This window comes from Heptranchias perlo, chromosome 1, assembly GCF_035084215.1.
Source record: "Heptranchias perlo isolate sHepPer1 chromosome 1, sHepPer1.hap1, whole genome shotgun sequence".
Classification (NCBI taxonomy): domain Eukaryota; kingdom Metazoa; phylum Chordata; class Chondrichthyes; order Hexanchiformes; family Hexanchidae; genus Heptranchias; species Heptranchias perlo.
This window is the reverse complement of record NC_090325.1, coordinates 81,328,953-81,349,893: the sequence shown is the minus strand read 5'-3', so window position 1 is coordinate 81,349,893 and position 20,941 is coordinate 81,328,953. Positions and strand designations below refer to the sequence as shown.

The window sequence follows — 20,941 nt, the reverse complement described above, 5'->3', positions numbered from 1 at the left end:
CACAGAAGGTTAGGTCACAAAATGACATCATAGAACAAATAGACCTGTGTAACCCAGTTACCAAGAATTTTGTATACTCCTGCATGGAGGAGGACTACTGAGATCAGGGGTCGAAATGTCAAACTGTAGAGATGTCAAAATTAATCGGTATTGGGATAGTTTATTTTATTTGAACAACAAAGTTATTTCAAAGCTGCACCTTAAAGTAAAGGAACAGGATCTGGCAAACCAATCTTAGAGAAGTACCAAACATGGAACGTGCCTGTATGTACGGTACAGTCTGAAGAGAACTGGACATTGAAATTAAATCTCAAATATTCAGATTTATTGCAAAACAATTGACTTTTCTTTTGCAGGTGGTAAAAAGCGCACCATCCCATTCCGCCGACAGCGAATGCAAATTGATCAGCCAATTCCTCCATCAGGGATTGCATCAGCACCACAAATTCATACTGAAGATCCTTATTTATTGGACCTCTTGAATGTGGCCGATGATAGGTATTTATAATTCATAGCTGAACAGTGAAGCCACAACAATTAAATTATTATAGAACTTAATAACCAGTAAAATAGTTTATTATTAAAGCAGTGAAATGGGACATTTAATTTTGACATTAGATTACAGGTTTACCACAGCCTATGATGACTGTCTAAGATAATTGTTTTGGATCAAAACCTAGATAAGATGGGTAGAATGGATAGTGTCCCAGTTCAGAGTGCAGAATGAGGGACTCTGAGCTTACATAGGCTCAGTTCAACGAAGCAGTCCAGCAGAATGGAATATCCAGGAATGACTTTCTGGCAAATGATCCTCGGGTTCGACTTGCTTCACTAACCAAAATCCTATGTAGATATTGATGGAGAATAAGAACTACAGGATGTCGAAAGCAATACAAAGTAATGGCTACTTTCAGAAACACAAGCAATTAATAAATAACTGTTATAGTTTTGTGCTTATAGATGTTCTGAGGTTCAACATCTTGCCGAGGTCTCCTCTGATTTGCAATGCACCTTTTTCTGACCATTATGTAGATGAATGATAGCATGTCCCAGGATCCATAGGCCAATTACTGGAATGTATCACACATCACCTTGAGAATTCTCCCTTCTCTACTGACAGTGAACTGGGGTAAACATTCTTACCAAATCGAGATGCAGTTTTCAAACGAACAAATGATTTTATTTACATCAGATAGGTGAATGAACACTGCCCAGTTTTGCACAATGAGATATTTTTGCTACACTCTTTGATATGTAAAGCGATAAAAACGCAACTTGCTTTCTCTCTAATAATGGTGGTGGACAATTAAGCAACTAACGGTAGGAGGAAACTGTATGAGCATCCCCATTCACAATGTTGGTGGAGCCCAGCACATAAGTGCAAAAGACCAGGCTGAAGCATTTTCAACCATCTTCAGCCAGAAGTGTTGTTGATCCTTATCTGCCAGTCTTCAGCCAATTCATTTCACTCCACGTGACATCAAGAAATGACTGCGTGCACTGGACGCGGCTACGGCTATGGGCCCCGACAATATCCCGGCTGTGGTACGGAAGACCTGTGCTCCAGAACTAGCCACAATCCTAGCCAAGCTATTCCAGTACAGCTACAACACTGGCATCTACCCGACAATGCAGAAAATTGCCCAGACATGCACTGCCCACAAAAAGGAGGTCAGATAGGACAGTGATTGGTCGGGTTCTATCAGCCTACTCCCAATCATCAGCAAAGTGATGGAAGGAGTCGTCAACAGTGATGTCAAGCAGCACTTTCTCACCAATAACCTACTCACATGCTCAGTTTGGACCACTCTGCACAAAGGAAGACGGTTGTTGTTGCTGGAGGCCAATTATCTCAGCCCCAGGATATCGATACAAGAGTACCTCAGGGCAGCATCCTAGACCGAACTATCGTCAACTGCTTTATCAATGATCTTCTCTCCATCATAAGGTCAGAAGGAGGGGTGTTCGCCGATGATTGCACAGCGTTCAGCTCCATTGGCAACTCCTCAGATAATGCAGCAGTCCATGCTCACGTGCAGCAAGACCTGGACACCATCTATGCTTGAGCTGATAAGTGGCCACTCAAGTGCTAGGCAATGACCATCTCCTATGACCATCTTAGGTTAGAGGGCCTAACCACCTCCCTTTGACGTTCAGTGGCATTACCATTGCCAAGACTCCCACCATTAACACCCTGAGGTCACCATTGACCGGAAACTGAACTGGACCAGCCACATAAATGCCATGACCACTACAGCAGATCAGAGGCTGAGTATTCTGCAGAGAGTGACTCCCTAAAGCTTTTCCACCAATTAAAAGGCACTGGTCAGAAGTGTGCTGGAATACTCTCCACTTGCCTGGATGGGTGCAGCTGCAACAACACTCAAGAAGCTCAGTACAATCCAGGACAATGTAGTCTGCTTGATCAGCACCTCAGCCACTCACTAGTCTAAACATTCACCTGCTCCACTACCAGTATATCTTGGCTGTAGTGTGTACTATCTACAAGATTCAACACGGCAATTCACTAAGGCTTCTTTGGCAGCACCTACCAAGCCCATGACCTCCACCACCTGGAAGGACAAGGGCAGCAGGTGCACGGGAACGCTATCGCCTCCAAGTCACACATCATCCTGACTTGAACATACATCACCGTTCCTTCATTGTCGCTGGGTCAAAATCCTGGAACTCCCCACCTAACAGCGATGTGGAAGCAACTTTACTGCTCACACTGCAGCGGTTCAAAAAGGTGACCCACCATCACCATCTCAGGACAACTAGGGATGGGCAATAAATGCCATACATAAACCATACGTTTACTTACTAAATCCTCAAATTTGCCTGACTTCACTTAAAATGCTGGCACAGAACTTTTAAACCAGAAAGCCTTGCTACTTCTGGATTTAAGTTGTCCTCATGCTCTGACAGACATTTATTTATTTAACGTATGCAGACTTGGCATAAAATTCCAACTATTTTAGAGCAGTGCCATCACCAGCGTGTAGGCCATCAAATAGTTTGGTTAGTGGACGTGATTCACCGACTTGGGATATGGCTTGTATTTGTCCACAAGGACATTTTTCGTTGTCACAATGGCCCCATAGATAAAGATTTAGTGTGCCTATACAGTTTAAAAGTGGTTGAGAAGCACCCAACTACAGTGTGGCCAGTTGAATCCTGTTTGAAGGTCTGTAGGTCCGTAGATGATATGGTGATTTATAGGAGCATTTATTGTCCACTCTTCATGCCAGTAAATTGATAAGGAAAAATCAAAGGAATTAGGAAAGGCTGATCATATTGGCTGTCTTGAAGAGAACCGTGCTGTTGGTGGATAGAAAAAATCAGAGTGAATTGGCAACATGTCCTGTCCTTCACTGAGAACTATTAATATTTCACTGTGTTGCAGAGTCTCTGTCCATTGAACTGTCAATTGCAGAGGGTACCAGCCGATTATGGGGCCTACCCTCTCTTCAAAGACTCAGAAATAGCTATCAGTCAAAATCATTACCTCCAGGTTGAGGACCTATCCTTTGATGTGTGCCCAGAGAACCTTCAGGAGTCTGCCTTGTTGCATGCGATGCTGTGCAAATTGAATAGAATGACACATTAAACAGCAAGATGCTGCAAAAGTACTTCTGTGGGATAATTGAGCCATCACTGACAATAGAACAAAATGTTTGGGTTTGTAAACAACATCCAACAACAACTGCTTTAAAGTAGTAAAACGTCCCAAGGCGCTTCACAGGAGCATTATCAAACAAAATTTGACACTGAGCCACATAGAGATATTAGGACAGGTGACCGACAGCTTGGTCAGAGAGGTAGGTTTTAAGGAGGTCTTAAAGGAGGAAGACAGATAGAGAAGCGGAGAGGTTTAGGGAGGGAATTCAAAAGCTTTTAGGGCCTAGGCTGCTGAAGGCACGGCCGCCAGTGGTGGAGCGGTTTAAAATTGGGATTGTGCAAGAAGCCGGAATTGGAGGAGTGCAGAGATCTCGGAGGGTTGTAGGGCTGGAGGAGGTTACAGAGATAAGGAGGAGCGAGGCCATGGAGGGATTTGAAAACAAGGTTGAGAATTTTAAAATCGTTCCCTGCTCCATTCAGGTTGATTAAACGATTAATGCTTCACACCATCATTATGTGGACCAAAACAAACTTGCTCCTCTCCTATACAACTGTCTGATCTGAGCTACTGGCTCCTACAAACAAGGATTCTATTTATGATCTTTGATGTTAATCCTTTACCTGCTGATTCTAGCAGTACAAAAATACAAGTTGTAAAAAAAATTCAACAAAGGCAAAAATCCATTTTGCCACAAACGTTTAAGGGTCTTATAAAATATTTACTGGTTTGCAATGGGTAACTTCTGGGAGTTGAGTCATCACTCTCCAGTCAGTGAAAGTGGACTTTATAGATCTGTGCTCTCTTCTCAGTGACATCCCAGTATATATATTTTAATGTTAATATATATGTTTGAATGTTAATGAAGAGCTGACAAGACAGCCACTTACTAACATTTAAATGATTAACAATGAAGTTGGTTGTAGTTATGCTGTAGGAGATGCAAAGCCAAGATGATGAGACATGGGTCATTTTTGGGTTGGCAGGTTGTAACTAGTGGAATGCCACAGGGATCAGTGCTTGGGCCTCAGCTATTTATAATTTATATTAATGACTTAGATGAAGGGACTGAGTGTAATGTATCCAAGTTTGCTGACGATACAAAGCTAGGTGAGAAAGTAAGTTGTGAGGAGGACGCAAAGAGCCTGCAAAGGGATATAGTCAGGTTGTGAGTGAGCAAAAGGTGGCTGATGGAGCATACTGTGGGGAGATGTGAGGTTATTCACTTTGATAGGAAAAATGGAAAAACAATATTTTATAAACGGTGAGAAATTATTAAATGTTGGTGTTCAGAGGGATTTGGGTGTCCTTGTACATGAAACATAAAGTTAACATGCAGGTACAGCAAGTAATTAGGAAGGCAAATGGAATGTTGGCCTTTATTGCAAAGGGGTTGGAATTCAAGAGTAACATAGAAACGTGGAAAATAAGAGCAGGAGTAGGCCATTCGGCCCTTCGAGCCTGCTCCGCCATTCAATATGATCGTGGTTGATGTAAGGACTTCCTGCTGCAATTGTACAGGGCTTTGGTGAGACCACACCTGGAGTACTGTGCACAGTTTGGTCTCCTTACCTAAGGAAGGATATACTTGCCGTAGAGGTTTGCAATGTAGGTTCACTGAATTGATTCCTGGGATGAGAGGGTTGTCCTATGAGGAGAGGTTGAGTAGAATGGGCCTATACTGTCTGGAGTTTAGAAGAATAAGAGGTGATCTCATTGAACCATATAAGATTCGAAGAGGGCTTGACAGGGTAGGTGCTGAGAGGTTGTTTCCCCTGGCTGGAGAGTCTAGAACTAGGGGACATAGTCTCAGAATAAGAGGTTGGACATTTAGGACTGAGATCAAGAGGAATTTCTTCACTCAGAGATGGTCGTGAATATTTGGAATTCTCTACCCCAGAAGGCTGTGGATGCTCAGTCGTTGAGTATATTCAAGAATGAGATTGATAGATTTTTGGCCCCTAAGGGAATCAAGGGATATGGGATCGGGTGGGAAAGTGGAGTTGAGGTCGAAGATCAGCCATGATCTTATTCAATGGCGGAGCAGGCTGGAGGGGCCGTATAGCCTACTCCTGCTCCTAGTTCTTATGTTTTTAACCTCCTTTACACCTGAGTTACGTTACACAATTTGCACTGATCCAAAGCTAAAGTAAAAAAACAAGTAAAATAAATTGAAGAAACACGTTAGATCTATTATGGAATCAAAGATCACAGCTAATGGGAATCTGAAAAGAAAAATGAAAGCAGTAAGGGAAAATGAAATGAATGAAAACACAAGAGAAAAAGGAAAAGTCATAGAACATGAAATGGTATGATTCAAATGTAGATTGTGGGATTAAAAAAAACTTCATGAAATAAGTGTGCAAACCGTTGAGGTTTATTCCTTTTAAAAGAACTGTAATTTCTATTATACCAAGTATATATTAATTTTCAATCAATCGACATACCATATTGCTATTCTATAAGGAAAAACACTGAAGAAGAAAGAAAACTGGGCATATTTGTAATCTGGAATTTTTTTTAAAGCAGCTTTTTTTTTAGCAGTTATTGTTGAATTTATACTAGACCTTGACTTTGTAAAATAAGCCCTGTCTTTAATGATTCCAACCCACGCTGAGCAAATACAAAACCAAGAGGAGAAAAATGTACTTTCCTTCATGCAATAATAGAGCATGTTACAGCTGAAAAATTGCAATGGACAGCACAAGTGCCGTGTGACTGAATATTGGTACTTTTGGCAGGTGATGGAAAGGATGCCACATAGGAAGAGGCTACATGGAAAGGAAACGATGAGATGATGGGACTGTGTATGGGCACATTGAAAGAATAACAGACAGATTAACTGTCAGGAGGAGAATTTGATGGCAACATCCTCTGATGTAGATTGGCAGCCTGATTACCATGACGGATGTTAGGGTAGATTGAAAGTACTTTGGGAGAGAGAGTACTAAAATGAGTGTGATGCGATCATTTGTCTCAATTAAATTTTACTCCTCAAAATGCAGTTGAACTGATGTAGACACAGCAAATTTGAAATGGCTTTATTTGTTTTTATCAAGTCAAATTTAATTTGATTTCTGTTCAAGGAGACTCCAGTTATGTTTTTTCTGTTATATGTAGTGCTTTATTTATATATTTTTAATGGAAACAATCCCATAATTTGAGAATGTAATTATGCAAATATATATATATTTTAATTTTTAATGTTAAGAGCTGACAAGATAGCCACTTGCTAACATTTAAATGATTAGGTTAGGTTTGATTTCAGTTCTTTGTGGTATGATCATATGGCAAATAATGTGACCGTAACACATTGGTCCAGGAATTGACTTCAGTAAAACATAGGAACAGGAGTAGGCCATTCAGCCCCTCGAGCCTATTCCATTCAATTAGGTCATGGCTGATCTGTGCCTCAACTGCATTTATCTTTATTTGATCCATAATCCCTTGATACCCTTACCAAATAAAAATCTAATCTCAAATCTTGAAATTTTCAATTGAACCCAGCATCCACAGCCTTTTGAGAGAGAGAATTTCACATTTCCACTTCCCTTTAAGTGGAAATTTAACTCCTAAATGACTTATCTCTAATTTTAAGATTGTGCCCCCTTCAGGAAACCTTATTTTCATTATTTGATTTTCTTTTACTAAATTTGTTCTTCCTCCAGTATATTCTTGTTTATCTCAGAGAGGCAGATAATCCTTATTTGGAGTTTACTTTTGACTTTTATGATGTTGCTTTTTACAGAATAGTGGATCTTCAGGGTACTGTTGATAAACTGAAGGATGAACTGGATAAATCAGATCGTGGGGTGAGGAAATTCCGGAGGCAGGTGAGATGGTCACATCTGAACACAAACTTTTGATGTTACTTTTTCTTTGTTTTTAAAAGCAAACGGGAATAATTTTCAAAACGGCAAATATATATCTTGATTTTTCTATCAAACTGATTACTAGCATATCCCTGCTTCTGCATTCTAAGAAATATGTTCAATACCTCATTCACAAAAGACTTGATGCTTGTATTGCACATGAAGTGCCTTTTTGTTTTGAAGATGAGTTAATTAAAAGGCAAATATATTAAATTGTCCTCCAAGTTGGAGGTGTCCAAACATATCCCACAAGCCTTATTTTCCAGCCATCAAAGCCCATTCAGGTTGTTTCCTATATGGGCGATTGTGCGCGTACATTTTTGACCTCCCTCAGCCTGGTAATTGGAAAAGACTGCTCCTACATTGGTTGATTTTACTTGGAGCAACTTTTTACCACCAATTGCATAAAATTACATAGAATTTACAGCACAGAATCAGGCTGTTCAGCGCAACAGGTGGTGTTTATGTTCCACAAGAGCCTCCTCCCACCCTTTTCGTCTAACCCTAAAGGCATAACTTTCTATTCCTTTCTCCATCCAGCTTCCCCTTAATTGCATCCGTGATATTCACCTCAACAACTCCTTGAGATTCCTTCTTCTGCCAAGCACCATTTTATTTTATAGATTAACAATTAATCGGGCCTGCTTTTATACAAGCTATTTGGATTGCATCTGGAGTACTGCGTTTGGTTCTGGGCACCGCACCTCAGGAATTGATATATTGGGGATACAGCGCAGATTCACCAGAATGATACCGGGGCTCAGGAGGGTCATGTTATGAGGACAGGTTGCATAAACTTGGCTTGTATTCCCTTGAAATTAGAAGGTTGAGGGCTGATCTAATTGACGTGATTAAAATGATTCGATAGGATAGGTAAAGAGAATCTATTTCCTCTGGTGCAGGAATCCAGAATAAGAGGCCATAATCTTAAAATTAGAGCTAGGCCACTCAGGAGTGAAATCTGGAACTCTCTTTCTCACCCACCCCCCGACTATAGATGCTTGAGATCAATTGAAGCTTTCAAGGCTGAGATCAATAGATTTTTGTTAGGTAAGGGTGTCAAGGGATATGGAGCAAAGCCAGGTAAATGGAGTTAAAATACAGATCTGAATGAATGGCGGAACAGGCTCGAGGGGTTCATTGGACTACTCCTGTTCCTATGTTCTTGTGCATTCCTTGGATATTTGAAGCATGTCCAGATTGGCATGCGTACAAATTCACAGGTCCGATGCAACAAGCTGCTAATCTACAGTGCACAATAGAGATATAATTTATACTGACACTTTCGGACAGATGCAAAGCAGATCTGGGTGCACACCGATGTGAAAGTGGCAGCATAATTCAGGAGACTACTAACACACTAAAGGTGTGTTGCACCAAACGCATTATGAATCAGAGAGTAGTCTTTACTGATCCTCCAGGTTTGGGAGGTTCAAAAGTCTGCTTCGTCCCTCCGGAACAGCCAGTTCCGGAGGTCACAGTGGGTGGCCATCAGCAGTGAATAGAGTTGGCTGTGCTGGAGCAGATCAGGCCAGGCAATAAAGGATTCTTTACTTCAAGTGGGAAGTATTAGCTAGAACAAAGGTAAACAAGGAGCTGGCAGCCAGGCAATTTTTGCATGAGGGTCTGAATTTTTTAGTATTGGGATTTAAATTTGAGTATGGGAGTTTGAAGTTTATAATGTACACGTGTTGATTTTATTAAATGTATGGCTGTTTGATTTTTTTTTATGACTGTCAATGCAGAACAGTACACAGTGATGCCAACTCTTTCAAATCCTGTGATCTTTGGGAGTATTTTGTTTAAATGCTTGTAAATCACTCCAATAAATGTAGAAATGCTTTATTAGAAAAGAAGTGATTGTATTGCACATGGTTTTTAATTATGATTCTGCCTGACTAATGCGTTTTAATCACGTGATCCTCTTGCTGGTTATAGCAAATGGTTCCATCTCCCTGCTCCAAATGGTAGCACACCTCTGCTCTCAGTGTTATAAAGGGAGGTACCTGTACACTTACTATTGTCTCTCAGTCACCTCTTGTTGCCATATTTAAAGCTGATTGAATGCAGCCTGGAAGCTGATATTTTGTTTGGAACTTCCTGCCCCCCATTACACAAGATCTTGAATAGAAACCACTGGTAAATCCACTATAGCCCAGCCTTGGGCTTTCTCTTTGGAATGAACTTTTTAAAAATAAAACTGTTTATATTCATACCTTTGCTTAAGGTATGAATCATCTACAAAGGTTTGACTCAATTCCTTCTTGAGTGAGGGAACAAGAAACATTTATCTTTGAAATTACCATTTAGTCTTTCAACAGTTTTATAACACTTACAGTAAATGAACTTTGTTCCCTATGATCCTGATAATCTCACCTGTAAAATTAAGAATTACCCTACTTTCAGCAATCTGTACTGGATCAACTGTAGACTTGTCAGTAGTATCTCTCCCTTGAAATTCACTAATTCAAATCACCAAAGTTTTACGTATAAACCTCTCCTAACTGACATCCGTCCTTTTTCTCTTCTGCGGATTGCCAAAGAGACATTTTTCTGCATTAAAGGTGCTATATGAATGGACGTTGTAAAGTGAAAAGAAAGACTTGCATTTATAGTGCCTTTCATGTCTCTGGATAACTCAAAGCCCTTCACAGCCAAAGAATTACTTTTGAAGTGTAATCAATGTTTTGTAGGCAAAGATGACAGCCAATTTATGCAGAGCAGGGTCCCACAAACATCAGTGAGGTGAATAACCAGTTAATCTGTTTTGGTGGTGTTGGTTGAGGGAGGAATGTTGGCCAGGACACCTGAACAAGTTGACGGGGCCTCGTTTTAATGTCTCTCCTGAAAGATGGCACTTCCAACAATACAGCATAATATGGTTTAAAATAATGATTGAGAAAGACATAAGTAAGACAAAGACCAAAGTAATAGATTGGAAAAAAGTTAATTTTGAAGGGATGACGATGGAAATAGGGAAGGTAAACTGGAAAAAAATTTTTGACAAAGAGATAGAACAGCAGTGGGAAATATTTAAACGGTGCTCAATAGAGTTCAGGAGAAATATACTCCTCTAAAATACAAGAACAAACTAGCCAATAATGAAACACCATGAATGAATAAAGAGATAAGGGTAAAATTGAAACTAAAGAAAAAGGCATACACCAAATACATAGACAATAAAGAAGAGGGTGACCAAACTGAATACGAAGAGGTTAGGAAAGAAGCAAAAAAAAAACAATTAGGAAAGCAAGGAGGAACTACGAAATTAAATTATCAAGGAATATATCAAGCAATTGTAAAGTATTCTACAGACACAAATAACAAAAGAAAAATCAGGATAGGGATAGGGCCACTAAGGGATGCCTGTGAGGTAAACTCACAGGTAGTGACAGCGAAATGTCAGAAATACTGAATAGTTACTTTGCCTCAGTATTTACCAGGGAGACAAACAAGGTGGGCATGACATTAGAAGAAAAGATCAAAAAAGTTATAAAGACATTTAAGATAGAAAGAGGGGCGATAATTGATAAATTAATTAAACGTAGAGAGGATAAAACCCCAGGTTATTAAAAGAAATTAGGGAAGAGATAGCAGAGGCACTATTGCATATATATAAAAATTCATTATAAAAGGTAATATTGCCAGAGGACTGACGGACAGCTAATGTTGTTCCTATATTTAAAAAGGGAGATTGATCAAGTCAAGGGAACTATAGACCAGTTAGCTTAACGTCGGTGGTAGGAAAGATAATTGAATCTTTACTCAAAAATGTAATAGAAAAACATCTAGAAACCGAAAATATAATATAGTCAGCATGGAGTTCAAAAGGGAAAGTCATGCTTGACCAACCTTCTTGAACTCTTTGAAGAAGTAACAGAAAGAATAGACAAGGATAATGTAGTAGATGTAATATATTTGGATTTTCAAAAGTCCTTCGATTAAGGTGCCACACTGTAGACTCATGACTAAGGTCAGAGCATGTGGAGTCGGGACAGGTAGCAGAATGGATAGCAAGCTGGCTACAACACAGAAAACAGAGAGTAAGGGTTAAGGGTAGCTACACGGACTGGCAAAAAAGGTGGGAAGCGGTGTTCCATAAGGATCGGTGCTGGTACCACTGTTGCTTACAATTTACATTAATGATTTGAACTCGGGAATCGAAAGTACAATTTCAAAATTTGCAGATGACACCAAATTGGGAGGTGTAGTTAATACAAAGGAAGAATGCAACAAAATGGAGGAAGACATTAATAAGCTTGCAGAATGGGCATGTAATTGACAAATGAATTTCAATATTTAAGTGTGAAGTGGTGCATTTTGGTAGGAAGAATAAGGAGGCCACATACTGTTTGGATAATAAGAGTCTAAATGAGGTAGAGGAGCAAAGGGATGTAGGGGTGCAGATATACAAATCACTAAAAGTAGCAACGCAAATTAACAAGGCCATAAAAAAGGCAAATCAAGCACTGGGGTTCATTTCTAGAGGGATAGAATTGAGAAGAAAAGAAGTTATGTTAGACTTGTACAGAACCTTGGTTAGACCACATTTGGAGTACTCTGCACAGTTCTGGTCTCCATCTTATAAAAAGGATATAGAAGCATTGGAGAAGTGAATCTTTTTTCCACCAAGGATACTACCAGAACTGAGAGGATATCCTTATCAGGAAAGGCTCAACAGGCTGGAGCTCTTTTCTCTAGAAAAGAGAAGGCTGAGGGGTGACCTGGTAGAGGTATTTAAGATAATCAAAGGGTTTGATAGGGTAGATGCAGAGGAAATGTTTCCACTTGTAGGGGAGTCCAAAACTAGAGATCGTAAATATAAGATAGTCACTAATAAATCCAATAGGTAATTCAGGAAAAACTTCTTTATCCAAAGAGTGGTAAGGATGTGGACTGCACTACCACAAGGAGTCGTTGAGGCAAATAGCATAGATGCATTTAAGGGAAGCTAGATAAGCGCAGGAGGGAGAAAGGAATAGTGGGGTCTGTTGATAGGGTTAGATGAAGAGTGGTGGGAGGAGGCTCGTGTGGAGCATAAACGCCAGCATAGACCAGTTGGGCCGAATGGCCTGTTTCTGTGCAGCAGACTCGATGTAACAGCACTCTCTCAGTTATATACTGGCGTGTCTGCCTAGATTATGCGCTCAAGTCATTGAGTGGCGTTTGAACCTGCATCCTTCTGATTCAAAGATGAGTGTGCTACCACTGAGCCAAGTTGATACTGTGTAGCTGAAGTATTCCAATTAAATAGAAAGTGAAGCACGATAAAATTTGGCAAATACTTAAATGGTACAATAATCAAATATATATAGGTGGAATGAACAATGTTCATAAGGGTTTTAATTTAGTCTTCAATGATTCCTCTTGAGGGGATGAGAGAGTCCATTCTATGAACAGACAAATTGTGTTTGGCTCATTTTCATACTCTTTACAGTCTCATCGTTGCTTGGATGTAAACGTGATGTATGTAACACCAGCTGGATGTCACAGAGTCACTGTCTTCTGACCTAGTCTCAAAATTCAGCAATGTACTGCAGCATTCATTTCAGTGTCCTCTTTAAAGCTGGAGGCTGGGATAGGGTCTGTTGAAAGCAGCAGGGGTCAGTTTATAACATGTTTGCACTATTGTATTGTTTTATATTCATATCCCTTGTATGTAGTTAGTTTCATTGGTTTTCCTGTCAATGTTACTGCAGATATATAGTTCAAAAGTTCATGCTTTACACAAAAAAAAGTTCACAACTACCTTCAAAATGTTCTCTCCCATCATAGCAATGACTTCTAAGATAGGCTGCTTCGTTATCTTGTGACAATGAAGACAGGCAATATTAGGTGGGTGGAGAGGGTAAAAAATATCCTGCACTTCAAGTGCTTCAAGCAACCCACATACCCAATATCGCCTGCTAACGTGATGCCTCACTTGTTATTTTTATTTTTGAAACTATTCAAATGATCTGACCATGGAAAATTGAGGGCAGATTGCTTACTGCAATTTTGACTAGCTTTACACCAACAACTAGGCAGAAAACCCTAAACTTAGCATGGAGTGTCTAAGGCTGAACCAGACCGTTCGCAACCTATTTGATCCTGAGATGAGCGTGCGACAATATATCCGCTCCATCAACAAGACCACCTACTTCCACCTCTAACATCGCCTGTCTCCTCCCCCTACCTCAGCTTATCTGCTGCTGAAACCTTCATCCGTGCCTTTGTTACCTCTAGACTTGACTATTCCAATGCTGTCCTACCTAGTCTCCCATCTTCAATCCTCCATAAACTTGAGCTCATCCAAAACTCTGCTGCCCGTATCCTAACTTGCACCAAGTCCCGTTCACCCATTACCCCTGTGCTCACTGACCTACATTGGCTCCCGGTCCGGGAGTGCCTGGATTTTAAAATTCTCATCCTTGTTTTCAAATCTCTCCATGGCCTCGCCCTTCCCTATCTCTGTAACCTCCTCTAGCCCTACAACCCTCTGAGATCTCTGCAACCCGCCACATCTTGCCTCTTGTGCATCCCTGATTTTAATCGCTTCACCATTGGTGGCCGTGCCTTCAACTGCCTAGGCCCTAAGCTCTGGAATTCCCTCCCTAAACCTTTCCGCCTCGCTAAGATGCTCTCCTCCTTTAAGACGCTCCTCATGTGACTTGGTGTCAAATTTTGTTTGAAAATCGCTCCTGAGAAGAGCCTTGGGACATTTTACTATGTTAAAGACGCTATATAAATGCAAATTGCTGTTGTTGTGGAAAATGAGCCCTCGTATGTTTCCAGTAGTCACTGCTTTCAGGATAGCAATGGAAAAGGGAAGAAAATTGGAAAGCGGAGGCATAAATAGGTGCTATGAGGTAACCTGCTGAATTCCACTTGAACTCGGCATAGTTTCATCGTCATTATTATTGTCACGCTTAGAATATAGTTTGTAAAATCATTTTGTAATCTGGACATTCAAAAGTAATGTGTTTCAATGTACTGACCACCATCTTCACCCTTCTTATTCTGTGAGAGAGAGCTCAGTTAATTGAAAGCTGTACAGATGAACTATAAAAGACAGCTACTGAATCATCATTACCAACTCTATATCTCTTCTAACAATTTGAACTCTGTAGCTGAATAGGGCAGTGCCAGAGATACTTTTATTTGTATCTAAATAGATTTGTTCATTTCTATTATTACTATCCTGATTCTAGCAGCCTCAGTTTTAACTGCTTTTTAAAATCTCTTTTGTGTTCAGATAACATTTTTTTATATATCTTAAGAAGAACCATCGATTATTTAACTGATCTTGGTTCTTTAAAAAAAGAAGGGTGTTGTTCAACTCTGAAACTGATTTCTTTCAACACTGCATAGATGCATTTAAGGGGAAGATAAGCACATGAGGGAGAAAGGAATAGAAAGGTGTCCTGATAGGGTTAGATGAAATAGGGAGGGAGGAGGTTCGTGTGGAGCATAAATGACAGCATAGACCTGTTGGGACGAATGGCCTGTTTCTGTGCTGTAGTTTCGATCTCACTCTATGTAACGCTGGGTTGGAGGGATCATAGTCATGAAACGTAACTGTACACCTAGCACCGGGAGAGAGGGGTTGGGGAAGGAGGATATAGATTGACTTAATTATTTTTTTTAAAAAAATTCTCCAAACTTTGTGTTTGGAAAATAATGTCCAGATGTCTGGAAAATTTACTAGGAGCTCTGGAGATGGGGGTTCTGCTGTGGAGGATTAAGGTTCCTGGTAAAACTGCCTTTTCATAGATTGTCATAACAATATAAATTTCATAATGTAAAATTTATAATAAAATATATAAACATAAAAAGATGTTCCTTTTAATCATATCTCACTACACCTTCACAGTGTTACTTGCACTACATTTATACAGGAAAAATGCTGCTGTTCTCTAAATGTCCATAAAAAGTGCTGAAAACACCAAATGGTATTAAGAAAATCAGAATTTCTAGATTACAAAAAAGGCCATTTGGCTCAACAAGCCAGCCTCTCTTTCAGGGATCAACCCCACGAACCTGCATTCTCATAACTTCCCTCAAGCTCCTCTGCCTCCAGAAAGTATGCATAACTATCTCTTGAGCCAATTTATATTGTCCACTTCAGTGGCTTTGCTGGTAACTTATTTCACAAGCCTATTACACTTTGGGGAAGAAGTTCAAGCTGACTTCCTTTTTTATTTCTGACTCCCTGAATTTTAACTATGTCTCTGGTAATGAGTCCTTGCCATAGTGAATAACTTGCTTGGATCTGTTTTATTTGAATAGGGATCTGGATATCTGCAATTTTATCTTCACTTCTATTCATCTATAAATAATCAGAACTGAGAGGGTACAACTTATGACTCTATTATAACAAGGGGACATAGATTCAAGGTAAAAGGCGGGAGGTTTAGAGGGGATTTGAGAAAGAACTTTTTCACCCAGAGGGTGGTTGGAGTCTGGAACTCACTGCCTGAAAGGGTTGTGGAGGCAGGAACCCTCACAACATTCAAGAAGCATTTGGATGAGCACTTGAAATGCCATAGCATACAAGGCTACGGACCAAATGCTGGAATATGGGATTAGAGTAGACAGGGCTGATGGCCGGCGCGGACACGATAGGCCGAAGGGCCTCTATCCGTGCTGTATGACTCTAACTATCAGGGATGATTGAACTGGCTGGGGCTCTTGTCTCTTTTTTTAAAAATTTCATTTCGTTCACCTGAGGAAGGGGGAAGCCTCCGAAAGCTTGTGAATTTAAAATAAAATTGCTGGGCTATAACTTGGTGTTGTAAAATTGTTTACAATTGTCAACCCCAGTCCATCACCGGCATCTCCACATCATAAAAAAAAGAGACAGCTAAGAGGTGACCTGATAGAGGGCTTTAAGATTATGAAAGAGTTTGTTAGGATAGACATAGAGAAAATGTTTCCACTCGTGGGGGAAACCAAAACCAGGGGCCATAAATATAAGATACTAATAAATCCAATAGGGAATTTAGGAGAAACTTCTTTACTCAGAATGGTTAGAATGTGGATCGCTACCACAAGGAGTAGTTTTTACATGGAATGTCCAGCACAGAAATGGGCCATTTGGCCCAACAGGTCCATGCCGGTGGAGGCAAATAGTATAGATGCCTTTTAGGGGACGCTAGATAAACATGAGGGAGAAAGGAATAGAAAGGTATGCTGATAGGTTTAGATGAGGAGGTTTGGGAGGAGGCTCGTGTGGACCATAAACACCAGCATGGACCAGTTGGGCCGAATGGCCTATTTCTGTGCTGTACATTCTATGTAACCATGAGCTGGCATGTTGAAATTTAACATAATGGTAATGAACAACCAGGTTGTGAATTGAAAATATTTTAATTAATGTAACACTTGTAATGTGTTCATTGAAATAAAAATCCATATAATTAGAATTTCAGCTTTACAAATGCACTCTATCGTCATAAGTCTCTGACCACTGCTGAAAACTAAACTGAGAACTGACTTTTCATATTTTATTTTACATTTTGTTATGCGACATTAATTTTTTTATGTATCATGTTATAATGTACACTGTACTGCCAAGAAATGTTAAAATGAGGATATTAAGTGTCTTTCAACTTCAGATTATTTGCATTCAGAGACTGCATGTTCACCTGAACTGCAGTGCATTTCAATTTGCATAATTTTAAGCACCAGTTGTATAAATGTTTCCAGAGAAACATGACATGGACTCTCCTTCAGTACAATATGCATGTTCAATTGCTTTGATGCATAAAACATTTACTTTTCACCCTAATCACCTTCTTCCTTACTATATGTTTAATGGCCTTTCTTTTACAGGTTGAAGCAAGAGACGAGGAAATAGAGCGCCTGAACCGAACGCTGGAAGGAGGTCGTCCTCATGATGTTATCTCTCTCGAAGCTAAAAGCAAAAGTAATGAGCGCCTTATAGCACACTTAAACCTACAGGTGTGAGTTAAAATCCTTAGTTTGCAAAATTTAAGGAATACGTAATCAGATACTAAGATTTAATTGAAACCCTTGCTGAGAAGTTTTCTGGAGGATAACTAAGATGACAGATAATTGGGTAGACTGGTGTGTATTGGCATTCACCAGTGAAGAAAAGCATGCTCTGCCTCACTATTTAACCCAGGTGGAGTGCCAGTATCTGAACTTGTGCCTGGGAGGGATGGTGCATCTGACAGCGCATCCTCACATCCGAGGTGTCTTCTGCAGTAGCCTCTTGCTGCTGAGAAGGACCTAGAATAAAGAGAAACAGTACAAGAGTTAGGATAGCAGATAGAAGCTAGACATTTGCAGGTGACAGTCTTGAGAATGCAGGTTGAAGTTGTGAAGCCTGCTGTATATTTGCTGTGGTGAATGAAGAGTTGCAAGTAATATGCAGATGCCATGCTCTGGTAAGCAACCATCTTTGCCTTCCCCAATGCTCATGGTTCTGCCTGGGCCATTGATCTCCAGGGTTTCTTGCTGTGCTTGGGTGAGCGTGATGATATTAATGACTCCTCCCTTGCATTGTCTTGCAGAAAGAGAGGGTGAGGAACATAACATAAGAAAAAGGAGCAGGAGTAGGCCATACGGCCCCTCGAGCCTGCTCCGCCATTCAATAAGATCATGGCTGGTCTTCTACCTCAACTCCACTCTCCCCCTCCCCCCCATCTCCATTATTTAGTGAGTGGCTGTTGAAAAGGCCAGTGAAGTTGTGTAGGGTTTGTATATCTAGTGCATGTGTTGAGAGATGGCGAAGGAGAAGGAATGAGGATGGGGAAGTGATGAATGTAAAGCCAAGTGTGTGTAATATGAACTGAGGGAGGAGTAATGGTTGTGCAAGTGCTAGGATGTGAGAAGAAAATGGTGTTAGTGTGTGGTGTGAAGAGAGCAAAGGAGGAAGTGAGTGTGTTTGGAATGAGAAAGACAGGAGTTGCAGTGTGCCCTTGTGATTGAATGCTGAAGGATGTGATGGAGGGGAGGGAATTGTTGAGAGTGATGGGGGAGGGGTGACAGGAGTGTTGTCAGGTGAACCTGGGGATGCTTCTGTGGCTAATGGGGAAGTCCTTGCCCTGACTTCCTCCAGGGAGACATCAGAAAAGCTGGGGACAATCCCTTCTACTCACCTCTGGTGCCAAAAATTCATCCAGAGTTGGCCAAGCAAAAATCAGAGAGGAGAATGCAACCTCGCTTTAAGAGGTGCATCCCTGCTTTAAGTTGGTCTCTGGAGGCACACCGGAAATTACGCGCATCATGTGAGCAGGCTGCCGGATTCCAGCGCAATCGGTAGGGAAGCCCATCAGACAAATGGAAATGAGGTCCAGACATTAAAAATGCCCGGGCCTCATTCCAATGACGTCATGGAGGCTTACCACCTGACTCGCACCAAGTTAAAATCAGGGCTTAAATGTCTTCAATTGTGACTTAAAAAATTACACACAATTTAAAATGTTTAATAAATTATAATTGCTCATTCAAAGTGTGCCTCACATAGAAGCATAATCAAATGCAAAACTTAAGTTGTAGGTTTGTCCTCTCGGAATAAATAATAAAAGGCCATCTAGAGGGGAGGAGATGAGGATATTTTGGATTTAAGGACCAAATTTGTAAGGGATTTTTTAAGTAGTTGGGATAGAGATTCATTGTTGTCCAAACATTTTGATGGTTTTATCACGAGACAAAACGTGTGAAGCTAATTTAGTAAGCAGTAGCACAAACAGTAGAAGATCATTATAAACCGATCAATAGGACAATAGTAACTTTACAATTTTGGAGATGGTGGAATTTGCAGTATAGTGATTTTGTTCATTTACCTTTTGTTAATTCATACTTGCACTCATGGTTTGATATCTATGCATTTAAGGGCAAGCTAGATAAACACATGGAAGAAAAAAAATAGAAGGATATGCTGATAGGGTTAGATGAAGTAGGGAGGGAGGAGGCTTGTGTGGAGCATAAACTCCCAACAGCATAACCTTCTATTCCTTTCTCCCTCATGTATTTATCTAGCTTCCCCTTAAATGTATCTATGCTGTTTGCCTCCAACGGCATAGACCTGTTGGGTTGAATGGCCTGTTTCTGTGCCATGCATTCTGTGTAATATAGGTGCCACACTCAGGTTTATTTTCTCCCTCAAACGATAATTACAGGTTGAATATCTTCAGCGAACTAACTGTGATCTGGAGAAGCAGATGAAGGAGCTTCTGGAGAAAAAAAGTGACGCAACAAATGAGGTTGTAAACTTGAGCACCAAAAACGAGCACTTATGTAATGAACTAAATGAGATCGACCAATTGGCACAGCAGTTGGAGAGGGACAAAGAAATTGCGCTAGAAATTGCGGATAAGGAAATTCAAGAAGCAAAGGTACTAAAATATATTGGATTGTTGCCTAGGTGTTTTTACTTTTACATTTTAAGCTGGTGAATTATTTTGTCATATGTATTTATAACAGGTGTAGTAATGGACTACAAATTTGAATCTGGTATCATTCCTGGTTGCAAGGCATTTTCTGGTACAATACAAAACCAGTTCATACCTCTAAAAGACTGCCTTCAACGGATACATTTTGTTAGCTTATTCTGAAATATGTAATTTTGTTTAAACCCTTATTTTGGACATTAGAAATTTCATTTAGAGGAGAAAAAAAGGTGGATGGAAAAAAAAATTAGAAAGCATTTTGAGCAATTTGTGGAAGCCAGCGGCCAAACTGTGCACTCACAGGGTAATATACTCTCACTATAAAATAGCAGCTATGACAACTATGTGTCACACATCATAGTGCCACCACACAAGGGTAACATTTACTGCAAGTACTTATAATGAGTTGTCAGTGAAATGCAAGCCCACGTACTGAATTTAGTAGATAATAGATGGAGGCCCATTTTAATAAAGTTTGAAAGTAAGCTAAAAATTCACTTGCCTAAAAGGAAAAATCACAGGAAAAAATGCAAAATGGTGGCTCAACTGGCACAGGCAACTGACAGCTGCTACGGAGTGACCTGCAATTGTGCAATCAACATGACGTTTAATAGGAAAAACACATGTTAAATGACACAGGAAATTATAATGGGAAGTTGTTGATACAAAAAGCAAAACAAAAATGTACCAACAGGAAGTAAAGCGCTCCAAGCAGGAATTGTGCACAGAAGTAAGATTTTTAATATTATAGAAAGATGATAGAATTTTAAAATCCATTTATTTTGATGACCACAGTATGAAGATGTGAAAAAACTATACTTATACTGCAATCCAGCTGAGAGCTCAGTTATGTCAGGGTATGGGGAAGATGCTGAGGAGGGGTGTTCCAGAGATCCATGTTGAGACCCTATTAAGGACTTGGATTGAGAAATTGATTAAATTGGTCACTGATACTGAATTAGAAAGGGCAATTGTTTCTGTGGGGATAGCTTGGCAACTCCTTTCAGAGTTGGACAAATATTTAAGTGGGCAGAACAACAGCCAATGAAATT

At 40.1% G+C, this 20,941-nt stretch overlaps 1 protein-coding gene across 4 annotated transcripts in view; it reads left to right on the top strand.

The window, feature by feature from the left end:
- cep135 (centrosomal protein 135) overlaps window positions 1–20,941 on the top strand; it is a 139,684-nt gene that overhangs the window by 28,047 nt on the left and 90,696 nt on the right. For all 4 annotated transcript variants that reach the window (XM_067987185.1, XM_067987188.1, XM_067987169.1 and 1 more), the window contains 4 exons: window positions 357–498; window positions 7,368–7,452; window positions 17,305–17,433; window positions 19,620–19,835. In XM_067987185.1, the coding sequence (XP_067843286.1) occupies window positions 357–498; window positions 7,368–7,452; window positions 17,305–17,433; window positions 19,620–19,835 (572 nt within the window). The remainder of the gene's footprint in view (window positions 1–356; window positions 499–7,367; window positions 7,453–17,304; window positions 17,434–19,619; window positions 19,836–20,941) is intronic.